A 12557-nucleotide genomic window follows, 5' to 3' on the forward strand; every position below is an offset into this window, starting at 1 on the left:
CAGATTATGAGATTATGTCAATGATATAAAGGAATTTTTCTAGCAGGGATAAGGAGGTGATTATCCCTTTGTATAAGGCAACGGTCAAGCCACACCTTGATTACTGTATACAGGTCTGGAGGCCTCATTTTAAGAAAGATGTAGAACTGTTGGAACGAGTACAGAGAAGTGTAACAAGATTAGTGAATGGAACAAAGTGTTGCTCTTACGAAGAAAGGCTTATGTTTTGGAAATTATAGTGTCCTAAGACTAGGCACCTGTGAGGTGATCTGATTGAGGTGTTAAAGCCTTGAATGGTTTGAGCATGCTCAAATGCTGATGGGATTCTTCCTCTTGCTCAGAATAATCACCTGAGAAGGCATAAATTCAAATTCAGGAAAGACAGATGTAGGATAGATGTGCGGAAATTTGCCTTTAGCCAGCAGGTAGTTGGTTGGTGTAACAGACTTCCATCCTTTGTTGTGGAAGTTGATAGGCCAAATAAATTTAAGGCTGAGCTGGACAGGTATTTGGAACGAACAGAGAGGTGAAATGGGAGCATTGCTTTTTTTGGCTAATGCTGCATAAGCTTGCTTTCTTGCATCATATGCCTCTACTAATGCTAATGGGTGATGAATACATAGACAGATTAGCATTGAGATGTTTATTTTGCCATTTTATTACTTCCAAATGATAAAAAAATAATAATAATTTAAAATAACAATAATGTAATATAAAAATAAATAATGCAAGTAAATAAAAATAATGTAATAATACTTTTACATCACACTGTTTTTTGTAAAACAAATTTATGTATAACAGCAGTTTGGAAATCAAAAATTCTGTTCTTGAACCAGGTTCTGGATCAACAGATATTATTAATTAATATAACATAATGGTTTATGCAAAGTTTAAAAGATGATGATTTTATTGTAACTAGACCATATTATATTGCAAATCAAATATTATAAATTTTGCTCCAGAAAGGCAGTTAAATTGAAGTTTCAAACATATTAAAGTGTATTTTGAGTAATGGCCTTCTTTATTTAAATGGTTGATTGAAATGGAAATATCCCCATCAGAATGAACTCTTTCCTCCCCCACCCCCAAAAAAAGTATTGTAAATTTGGTCTGGATCAGACAGTAAACATATTAATTTATACAGGTTATACTTAAATCAAATGGTGGCTGCCTTGTTTTAAAATAGCAGATAAAACTGCTCCTTCTTCCATCAGGGCACTCGCACACCCCAATGATGAGTGTGTGATCAATTTAGTTTTGATTACAGCATAAACAGAGTTTTACATTTTAGAAATGGATTAAACAATTAACATTTACAAGCTGGTGAATTCATCTGCATAAACTGATTAAGCAAAAAGATCACAAAACAATGATCTGCACACATCATATAAATTTATCACAACTTAACTATTATATTTTTCCAACTCCTCTATTCCATTTCAAATGCTAAAAGCTTTCCAAGCTGTTCAAAACATCATCTGTGATTCAAAATTGTTACATAGACTTCCTGCTGGAAAATCTCAGCCTAAACTAGCTCTGGATTAAGACTGCACTTGGTCCTTTTTCATTGTTAGTGCATTACTTGATGTGTAAGATAGCAATGCAAAGGCAACAATGATGATAATAATAGCAAAAATATAAATCTTTAATAATTCCAAGTTGAGTATATAAGATCAACCTGGTATTATTAAAAGTGGCAAACTTCAGTCACATGCACTACAAGTTTAATGTTTGGAACTAAGAGACACAAGATGCAAATGACATACTGCTATACAACTTTTCTATCTACTTAATTTTCTAGAAGAAAAGTAAATTAAAGTCAGAAGAAATTCCTGCATATTTCAGAATGTGCTTCCTAGACTCTTTTCACTGGAATACTTGAATAACAGTTATCTTGAAGATTTTGAAAAGACTGTCATTTGTATCACAGCACCTGTTAAATGTGCACCAACCATCAGCTGGTCATATCCTTTTCCCACTGCTAATGAACAGAATGCATTAGTACTCCCACAATATGTTTACATTCATTTGATATAAATGATGCTCCAATGTATGGGTTCTCCTCAGTCCAAATAAAGTCGCCAGTGGAACTGTTCACACTATTGAGAGAGAGAGAACAAGTCAAACAGTTTCAGTACCCATTTTTTTATCATCTTCAACTCACCAAGTCTGAAAGGAAGAATTGGCATCAAGGCTTCATAAGCTAAAGATAAAATTAAGATTAAAACTGTACTTAATTCTGTAGTATCAAGGCTACATAAAACACCTTATCTCATTGGTCAATAAATAGTGTCCCAAATTATGCAAAGTCATATTACAGTTAAAAATAAATCCGCAAAAAAATACAACAGTTCTATACTGAAACTTATTGTACATAGTATTGTACACAATAGTCATTGTTGGTGGTGGTTTTTTAGGTGCATCAGTGACTGATCATATTACTCAATTGAGCTATGTCTTTAGAAATGTGTGTTCACAAACGACTTGCTTGTCTTGCAGCTGAAAACCCTAAATAGCTCACAGGATTGGGGAGCCTGCTCCCACACAAGATTGGCTACCTGCAGCCCCTCCTGAAGAAACCTTTGGAAATTGCTCCAGTTTATGATGGAACTCTAACCCAAACCCTAAACCAACCTCACCAAATGAGTGACAAGTGGAAAAACAACTAATGTAGTAGTAGTAGTAGTGGCATGTGATGCAAGAAAGCAAATGTATGAGCTTATGCAGCATCAGCCAAAAAAAAAAAAAAAACACCATTCCCTCCAAATGCCTGTCCAGTTCCTCCTTAAATTTATTCAACCTATCAACTTCCACAACGACAGATGGAAGTTTGTTCCAGCAATTAACCACCCGCTGGCTAAAGGAAAATTTCCGCACATCTATTCTACATCTGTCTTTTCTTAATTTGAATTTATGCCCCCTTAGATTCGTAATCTGAACAAGTTGGAGGATCCCATCAGAATTCAGCGTGCTCAACCCATTCAAGGCCTTATATACCTCAATCAGATCACCGTGCAGGTGCCTAGTCTCCAGCCACTGCAATTTGCAGAACTTAAGCCTCTCTTGGTAAGAGGATCCCTTCATTCCCCTCACCAATCTTGTTGCCCTTCTCTGTACACACTCAAGTAAATCTACATCCTTCCTAAAATGAGGCCTCCAGACCTGTACGCAGTACTCAAGCCGTGGCCTCACCATTGCCTTATACAGAGGGATAATCACCTCCTTTTCCCTGCTAGCAAAATTCCTATATATCATTGACAAAACCCCATGACCTGCCCTGGCAGCCTGTCTGCATTGCTCAGAAAACTTCATATCTGTCTGCACAATTACTCCCAGGTCTTTTTCATTTTCTACCACCTTAAGTGTAGTACCACACAGTTGGTACGTTTCTCTGGGGTTACTTCTACCCATATGTAGTACTTTGCATTTGTCAAGGTTAAACTTCAGTTGCCACTTCTTAGCCCATCTGCCCAAATTATCTAGATCCTGTTGCAGTAGCACACTGCCATTACTGTCATTAACAACCCTACCAACCTTTGTATCATCTGCAAACTTCGACATTAAGCCTGATATACCTTCATCAATATCACTGATAAATATACAAAACAACAGTGGACCTAACACCGAACCCTGTGGGACTCCACTAATAACATTAGTCCAAGAAGAGCAGCACCCATTGATTACCACCCTCTGTCTTCTAGCACTTAACCATCCTTTTATCCATTGTAGCAACTTACCCTTAATACTATTCTGCTCCAATTTGTACAATAGTCTTCCATGCGCAACAGTGTCAAAAGCTTTCCTGAAATCCAAATATATGATATCAAAATTATTTTTAGCATCCAGTTCCTTTGTAACCACATCATAATATCCTATCAAATTTGTCAGACAAGACTTTCCCTTAACAAACCCATGCTGTGTCTGAATTATTGCTGCAGTCTTGTCTAGATGATCCTGCAATGCATCTTTAACCAGTGACTCCATTATTTTACCCGGAACAGAAGTTAAACTAACTGGTCTGTAATTACTCGTGTCACCCTTCGATCCCCTTTTGTGAATTGGGGATACATTTGCACATCTCCAGTCCGTGGGAACCTCCCCTGAGTCCAAGGATGCTCTCATAATTATGGCTAAGGGTTTGCTTAGTTGCTTTGCCGCCTCCTTTAATATAACTGGATAGATCCCATCCACCCCAGGTGCTTTTCTTACGTTTAACTTCAACAATTTCTCCTCCACTTTGCTTTCAGGTATTACAAAATCATTAAGTATCCTGCTACAATTTGATAACCTTCTGCCATTTTCAAACCTTAATAATTCCTCATGTGTGAATGTAAATGCAAAATACTCATTCAGTTTGTTTGGTATCTGAGCAGGATCATCAACAGTCGAACCATCGATGTCAAGTGGACCAATCAGATTCATCCCCTTCCTTTTAGAGTTTATATAAGTAAAGAAATCCTTGCTGTTTTTCTTAGCATCTTTTGCCAAGGATTTCTCGTAATCTGCCTTCGCCTGCCGAACCTCCTTTGTGACCTGATTACAGATTAACTTATATCTGCCATAGGCTTCCGAGTCGCTTGATAATTTATATGCATCCCATGCATTTTTCTTCTCTGTTACGAGTCTCATTAGTTCATTTGACAACCATTTAGGCCTAAACCTTGAACAATATTTCTTAATAGGTATGAACCTTTTAGTAGCTTCCACGATTAATTCCTTGAATGCTTTCCACAGATGACACAATAAAGCTTCCCCCACCTCAAGAGAAAGGTAACATACACTACACAAAAAGATACAGTAAATATTACAAGTGAAATAAATATATAGTATATACTGGAAAGTACAGTATTAAAAAAATAATAATAATACTAATTAAATTACTTGCCACTTCCAAAATATACTATACTGTGTAAGGTATATTTTGAAAGGTGAAAATCAAATAGTTTCACAGTCACTTCACAGAAGTTATTTGGTTTTTAGGAGCATTAGCAACTAAGGCCATATTGCTCTGGGGATATGCGGTGGTCATTCCCTGACCTTTCTGCATCCTTCGTATTTGGACTTCACAGAAGTACCAGTGTTGATCATCCCTGACAATACAACCTTTTCCACAACAGATAAGGACCTACGCATGCATTTTAAAAGGGCACAAATCCTCTGGGCTTCTTAATTTTCTTTCTGGAAGTGCATACGAACAACTACAAATGAATGAAAGCTGCTGTGCCAACATTTACAAACTACAGTCTCAGAAGTTCTAAAAACGTTCACTAAACCAACAGAAAATGTGTTTGTTAAATCAGTCAGTCTAATGCTTCATATATGAATCACAAAACTCAGAAACTGAGTATTATCACCAATTGAGTTGCTCATGAATAGCAATTAGACAACTCCATGACTTTAAAAAAATTTCTTGAAATTTTTTCAAACCCTTTTATTATTTAATGAGAAAATAATTATTATACAAGACCAAAAAAGTTACAGACTACAGTTTAAATATCTTAACTCCCTATGGTTTGAAAGGTACTTGTCTATATAACAGAGGCTTAGCTTTTATAATATCTGTCTCACTATTCCTAGTGGGACAAATTCTAATAGGTGAATTTGATAGCTTCCTTCATGCAAACTTATCCAACCAAGCTAAACACACACTAGATAATTTTATGAATCATTAAATAATCATAACATACCGACATAACACCACCCTCCTCATTAACCACTAGAAATCCAGTTTGTTGTGGTATCCTCTCTACACCCCAACTAGTCATCTTGAAACTAGATGTAAAAAGAAAATAGTAATGAAATACATTCCAAAATTAAGATTTACATTAACTTTATAAGGTCAATATCAAATTATAATGTCACAGAGTAAAAAATTATCAAATTATAGCATTTCATGTTAGTTCATTTGTACACACTTGTCTGCAAAATAACTAATTTTAGACCAATATCAAGTAACACATCATTTCAATTTTTTCCCAATAATCAAGTTTAATTAAAGTGTTTTTGCATTACTGCTATATACCTACACATGAGTATAAGTTGCTGGGTTTTAGGCACACCAGCAGTGTAAACCACACTGCACTATTGTGCATTATGTGTATGTACAAGTACATTTTCATCGACCGATCTGCACGTTGTTCAGGTTGGAAAACCCACATAAATCACAGGAATATAAGTATACATCAACTACAGGTATTGGAAATTGGTGAAATAATAAGCATTTAAACCTGTGTGGAATGTAATTTGCCTTTAATTTCTTAAAGAATTACAGCTTATTCTCAGATGTTTCGTGGTACTTCCTGTACCATTTCTTCAGTGACAATAAAGATTGCAGAACTGATAAATTATGGTGATGTGATTTACACAAAGTTGTAATTTTGATTACATGTTAATTTGATTATACATTATTAGACATTAATTTGACTACACATTTCTTATTTGTTAAGGTTAAGTCTTGCATTAGTTAACAAACAGCTAGCAGCAACCATCATGCAAAGAATTAAATTTTAACAGTTGTAAATAATTAATTTTACATTAGTTATTAAATTGGTTAATAAGATTAATAATAAATCAATTAACATTAAGTAAATGATAATTATGAATACTTATACTCCTGTAATGCTGTCCTTATGCTGTCCATGAGCCTCACATAGCCAAATATCTGAGAACAATCTGCAATTCTTTAAGAAATTAATGGCAGATTACACTCCACGCAGGTATAAGTGTTCATTATTCCACCAATTTCCAGTTCTTGATATACCAACACACCACGCCACTAAAAGAATATTTAAGGAATCAGTATATATATTGTGTTAATTGTCTGGTGGCAATGGAGATCTCACCCAACTCCACTAAATATAGGTATACAGTGATATAACAAAAGTAGATACAATAATCTACTTTTGATATATCCAGACAGAGCCATCTCAAAAGGCTGGGTACAGTGAGTTAAGTTTTCTTTAGCACCAATTCAAAAACAAAAATAAATTTTTTTATAATTGTTTATTTAATTCAGTTCATTTTATTAAAATCTTAAAATAAAAAATATAATTAATTAATTTTAACTTTATTGAACAAATAGCTTTAATTTTACATAATCATTAAAATTTCACCTTCAACAATAATTTTTCTCAGCTGAAAATCTTTAGATCATTTCATTCAGATCTAAATTCTTGGCAATGGCCTGTTTCAGGTGATATGATAAAGTTTCCAGCCCTTCCAACTAGGGCACACAATACCAGTCAAAATCTTAATACCGGTATTTCAGTATTTTTAAATTTATGAAACCGGGATACCAGTATTCCAAAAAAAAAAAAAAACATTTTTCGCAATATATTTTGATGACAATTAGGTGCAATAAAGTAAGGAAAAAACAAGTAATTACTTGAATTCATGTTTTAAATTGAACTTTTATTACAATAATAAATATTCTAGCAAACATTATTGAACACAGTTATTCTAAAAAAAAAAAATAAACATCCAACATTACCTGTCTGAATAAAGTGAGCACTTAAGAAACTCAATAATATTATTGTTCAAACTGGATCTAATTTTGGTACATATTTAATTAGCAGCAGAAAACATCCTTTTGGATTCTGTGCTGGTTGGTGCTTTGTACTGAGATAGTCGTAGACAAGTTACAGTTTAACCCCCCCTATTCCCTCATCTTCAAAAAATCTTTTCCTTTTTATCAAAAATAAAAAATACTTCCTTTTTGACTTTTCCTATATCTATATTAATGAAAGAAAGGGACTGACAGTTAAGCTTGGTGAGGAAACCAAATCTAAGTTGGGGGGGGGGGGGTATTTATTTATTAATTTTTTTATTTCCCTGTACCTTGGTGGCCAGTTCCTAAAAAGGGTGACAAATCCCTCCCATCCAATTATCATCCATTTGCAATTACTTCTACTCTTTCTAAAGTAATGGAGAAATCAATTAACCGGCAACTCTTAAACTACTTAGACACCTTCCATCTGATCAATGATCACCAATATGGGTTCCATCAGTGTCGATCCACTGGTGATATTCTGGCTTACGTTACCCATTTATGGAGAAATTCAATGGAAAAGTTCGGTGAAACAAGCAGTTGCTCTTGACATCTCAAAAGCTTTCGATCATGTTTGGCATAAAGGTCTTCTAAACAAGCTTCCATCATATGGTTTGTCAACTGTTTTTTGTAATTGGTTATCCAGTTTTCTCTCTGATCGCTAACTGAGGGTGATGGTAGATGGCTCTCTGTCTTCTAACTTAAATGGAGAATTGACAGAAACAGCAAAATAGGGAGAGGAGTGAGGCAAGGATGCCTGCTTTACCCAGGTTTATTTAATATATTTGCAGAATTGCAGAATTATTATTTATTATTATTAACTATATGATGTAAGGAAGCCTGAGGCTTATACTACACCAGCCAAAAAAAAAAAAATTCTCAATTACCCTGAGAGAGAGAGAGAGAGAGAGAGAGAGAGAGAAGTAGAAGGGAATCACCAAGAAAGAGAAGAATGATATCCAGTTCAGGACCCTGGGTGTGCCAATCCCATACTCACCAGATGTGAGCCCCTGGGGTTAAAAAAAAAGTCTGTGCCCGAACAGGGTTAATAGTGAAAGAAGCATTTGATGATAAATGACCTATGTATAAAGATAGGTGGAAGGATGCTTAGCACAATTAAGCTTGCAGATAATCAAGTATGTAGCCCAAGAATGTTATCTAATATGCTAAAACTGTTAACCAAGAAAGTGAAGAAATATGGAATGAAGATTAATACAAATAAAACAAAGATTACGATAAGTAAAAAGGTAAAACAATTTCACATCGAAATTGATGGCGAAAAAATAGAAGAGGTTACAAAATTTAAATACCTAGGACAGATTATAACAATGCATCTTGCCACAATGAAATCAGTTCAAGAATTGCAATGACAAATCATGCATTTAGAGGTAAAATCTTTTTACTAAGCCAAATAAATGTCACTAGATCTAAGAAAAAGAATTATGAAAACATACATTTGATCAATTCCATTATATTCAGCAGACATGGACTTTAAACAAAACCGATTTAGAGGCGTTTGAAATGTGGTGCTGGCAGAGAATAGAAGAGATTAGCTGGAGAGAAAAAAATGAGTAATAATAGTTTTAAGATGTGTCGGAGAAGAACAAGAATTGCTAAGATGAATTAGAAGATAACGGCTACAATAGATCAGACACTATGAGGCATAGAGGGATGTTACTGGACATGCTGGAAGGCAAAATATGAAGAAAAAGAAACAAGGAAAACCAAGAAACACCATCATAAATACAATTCTGTAGGAAACTGAGCTTTGGAGTTATGCAGAAGTGAAACACAGAAGTAAAATACATGAAAAATGGAGACCACTCATCAAAGGTGCAAATCAGCCAAAATGCTGATACACTGAGGAGAGAGAAAGAATTCCAGAACTAGGGGCCATAAATTCAAATTACAGGGGATGAGGTTTAAACCAGAGTACAGAAAGTTTTCTTTTGTCAGTGACTTGCTGGTTACTAGAACAAGTTGCCATCACAGATAGTTGATGCTAATAGTAACTACATGGTTAACACTACTACTACTAATCCTCATGTCTACATGTGGGCACAAACAAACACATAGGGAAACACAATGAACACAAATGTACACTTTGCAACAGTTCCTGCCCTAGTTATTGATACCTACAACATTAAAGAATATTATGCACTATGAAAAGATTTGCCATTGATGCTGCTAAATTATTTCAATACATGAAATATTTTTGGTGGAGAATAACTGTCTTTGAAATATTTTAATTCATATAAATGGGTACTGGAAATGTTTTTCTAATCACCATCTATAAGCAAAATTTCTAAATTCATAAGATTGTTACACTACTCCTTGATCCTCATTTCTGTGCCATAAGAAGAATATTAAATTTAAGTATGTATCGCATCCAGTTCACTTAGCATTAGTAGGGCATATGATGCAAGAAAGCAAGCTTATATAGCATCAGTCAAAAAAAAATAAATAAAATAACCACCCTTCCCATTTCACCCATCCATTCACTTCAAATGTTTGTTTAGTTCTGCTTTGAACTTATTTAAGTTGCTGACCTCCACTTTAACAGATGGAAGTTTGCTCCAACTATCAACTGCCTGCTGGCTAAAGGTGAAGTTCCACGCATCTATTCTACAACTGCCTTTCCTCAATTTGAATTTGTCACCTCAAGGTGAGTAATCTGAGCAAGAGGAAGAATTCCATTAGCACTGAGCCTGCTCAATCCATTCAAGGTCTTATACAGTACATCTCAATTAGATCACCTTGCAGGTGCCTAGTCTCTACAAGTTGCAATTTGCAGAACTTAAGCCTTTTTTGGTAACAGCAACCCTTTGTTCCACTCACAAATTTCATTGCCCTTTTCTGTACTTGTTCCAGCAGCTCTATATCTTGAAATGAGGGCTCCAGACAGTACTCAAGGTGTGGCCTGACCATTGCCTTATAAATAAATTTTCTGTTTATACTCGGGCACAACAACCAAGTCAGTAGAGTTTACAATAAATCGTCAATACAAATATTTATCGTATTTAGTAGTCACGGGCTTGAACCCCGGTCCACTCAAGGAACGCATGCTATGCATTCTTGCTGCTGACCACTTGGCTACGTTATACAAGGGGACAATCATCCCCTTATCCCCATTAGCAAAATTCCTGTATATCACTGACAAGACATCATGAGCTACTCTTACCACCTTTTTGCACTGCTCGGAAAACTTCATATCTGACTGCACAATTACCCCCAGGTCCTTTTCATTCTCCACTATCCTAAGCGTAGTACCACCCAGTTGATAGGTTACCCAAGGGTTACTGCTATCCATATGTACTACTTTACATTTGTCAATGTTAAACTTCAGTTGTAACCTTTCATCCTATCTGCTCAACTTTTCCAGATCCTGTTGCAGTAGCGTACTATCATTACTGTCATTATCAACCCTGCCAACCTTTGTATCATTTGCAAACTTCGACATTAAGCCTGAAATACCATCATCAATATCATTAATAAATACAGAAAACAACAATGGGCCCAACAATGAACTCTGGGGAACTCCACTAATAACATTAGTCTATGAAGAGTAGTGTCCATTGATAACCATTCTCTATCTTCTCCCACTCAACCATCATTTTATCCATTGTAGCAACTTGCCCTTAATGCCATACTGTTCCAATTTGTACAGTAGTCTTACCATGTGCCACAGTATCAAGCTTTCCTAAAATCCAAGTATATGATATCAAAATTATTCATTGCATTCATTGCATTCAATTCCTTTGTATTCAATCAAATTTGTCAGACAAATGATTTGATAATTCTCCTTCAGATTTTACTTCCATATCCCCCTTCTGAGTTAACTTACCTTACCTTAATTTTCTGTATGTTTTTGTGCACCTCCTTTCTATAACACCAGTTGGTCCTTGTGCCTTCCAAATTTAAATTCAAACCCATGCTGTGTCTGAACTATAATTGCAGTCTGATCTAGATGATCCTGCATTGCTTCCTTAACCAGTGACTCCATTAGAAGTCAACAGAAGTTAGACTAACAGGTCTGTAATTATGCATGTTATCCTTTGATCCCCTTTGAGGACTGGGGATACATTTGCACATCTCCAGTCCATGGGGACCTCCCCTGAGCCCAAGGAAGCTTTCATAATTATGGCTAAGGGTTTGCTTACTTCTTTTGCTGCCTCCTTTAATATAACTGGATAGAGCCCATCCACCTCAGGTGCCTTCCTTATGTTTAACTTCAACAATTTCTCCTCCACTTTGCTCTCAGTTATTACAAAATCACTTAGCTCCCTGTTAGAGTTTGATAAACTTCTGGCATTCCCTCCTTGAATAACTCCTCCTACGTGAATGTTCCATATCACCCCTTCTTGCAAGATACTCATTTACTCAGTTTATCAGCTATCTGCCTTGCATGGCGAAGGCAATGTTGAGTCACTTTGGTGTGATATAAGCACTGGGAAAACAAAATTGAGAGTAGGAGTGTGTTGTAGGCATAATGACTGTGGTGAGTGCCAAAGAGCTATAAAGGGAAATAGAGTGGGCCAGTTAATCAGAATGACTCATAATGGGGTATTCTAACTTTCCAGAAGTTGACTGGAGTTTGTGGGTTGGTCACTCACACACTAACAAGACTTTTTGTGAAATTCTTGGATGACTGTTTTCTACAGCAGCATGTTAGAGAGGCAACAAGAGGAACCAATACTCTTGATCTTGTTATTAGCAGTGATTCTTCATGCAAATAAGAATTTGCACATAAAAGACCCACTGGGTGGCAACGATCACAGTGTACTAATGTAGAATTTAAAGACATTGTAGAATTTAAATTTAACTACTGCCAGGGGCAAAGAGAAGGGCTTTTGCTTTCGCAACAGTGACTAGAGAAATTAACAAGAAACAAGGAGCCAATTTCAACCTGTTGCATTACATGTTCCAAGAAGTAGTAGTAGTAGTAGTAGTAGTGGCACTTGATGCAAGAAAGCAGTGTAGGAGCTTATGCAGCATCAGCCAAAAAAAAAAA

General features: G+C 35.6%; 1 protein-coding gene across 1 annotated transcript in view; it reads right to left on the bottom strand.

Annotated features, from left to right (window-relative positions):
• Lamtor4 (Late endosomal/lysosomal adaptor, MAPK and MTOR activator 4) overlaps window positions 1-12557 on the bottom strand; it is a 71135-nt gene that overhangs the window by 36419 nt on the left and 22159 nt on the right. The window contains exon 2 of the mRNA XM_090375104.1: window positions 5688-5772. Coding sequence (XP_090231230.1) covers window positions 5688-5765 — 78 coding nt within the window. The 5' untranslated portion in view covers window positions 5766-5772. The remainder of the gene's footprint in view (window positions 1-5687; window positions 5773-12557) is intronic.

Source organism: Mastigoproctus giganteus, chromosome 6 (assembly GCF_048544385.1).
Source record: "Mastigoproctus giganteus isolate SK-2022 chromosome 6, ASM4854438v1, whole genome shotgun sequence".
NCBI classification, from domain to species: domain Eukaryota; kingdom Metazoa; phylum Arthropoda; class Arachnida; order Uropygi; family Thelyphonidae; genus Mastigoproctus; species Mastigoproctus giganteus.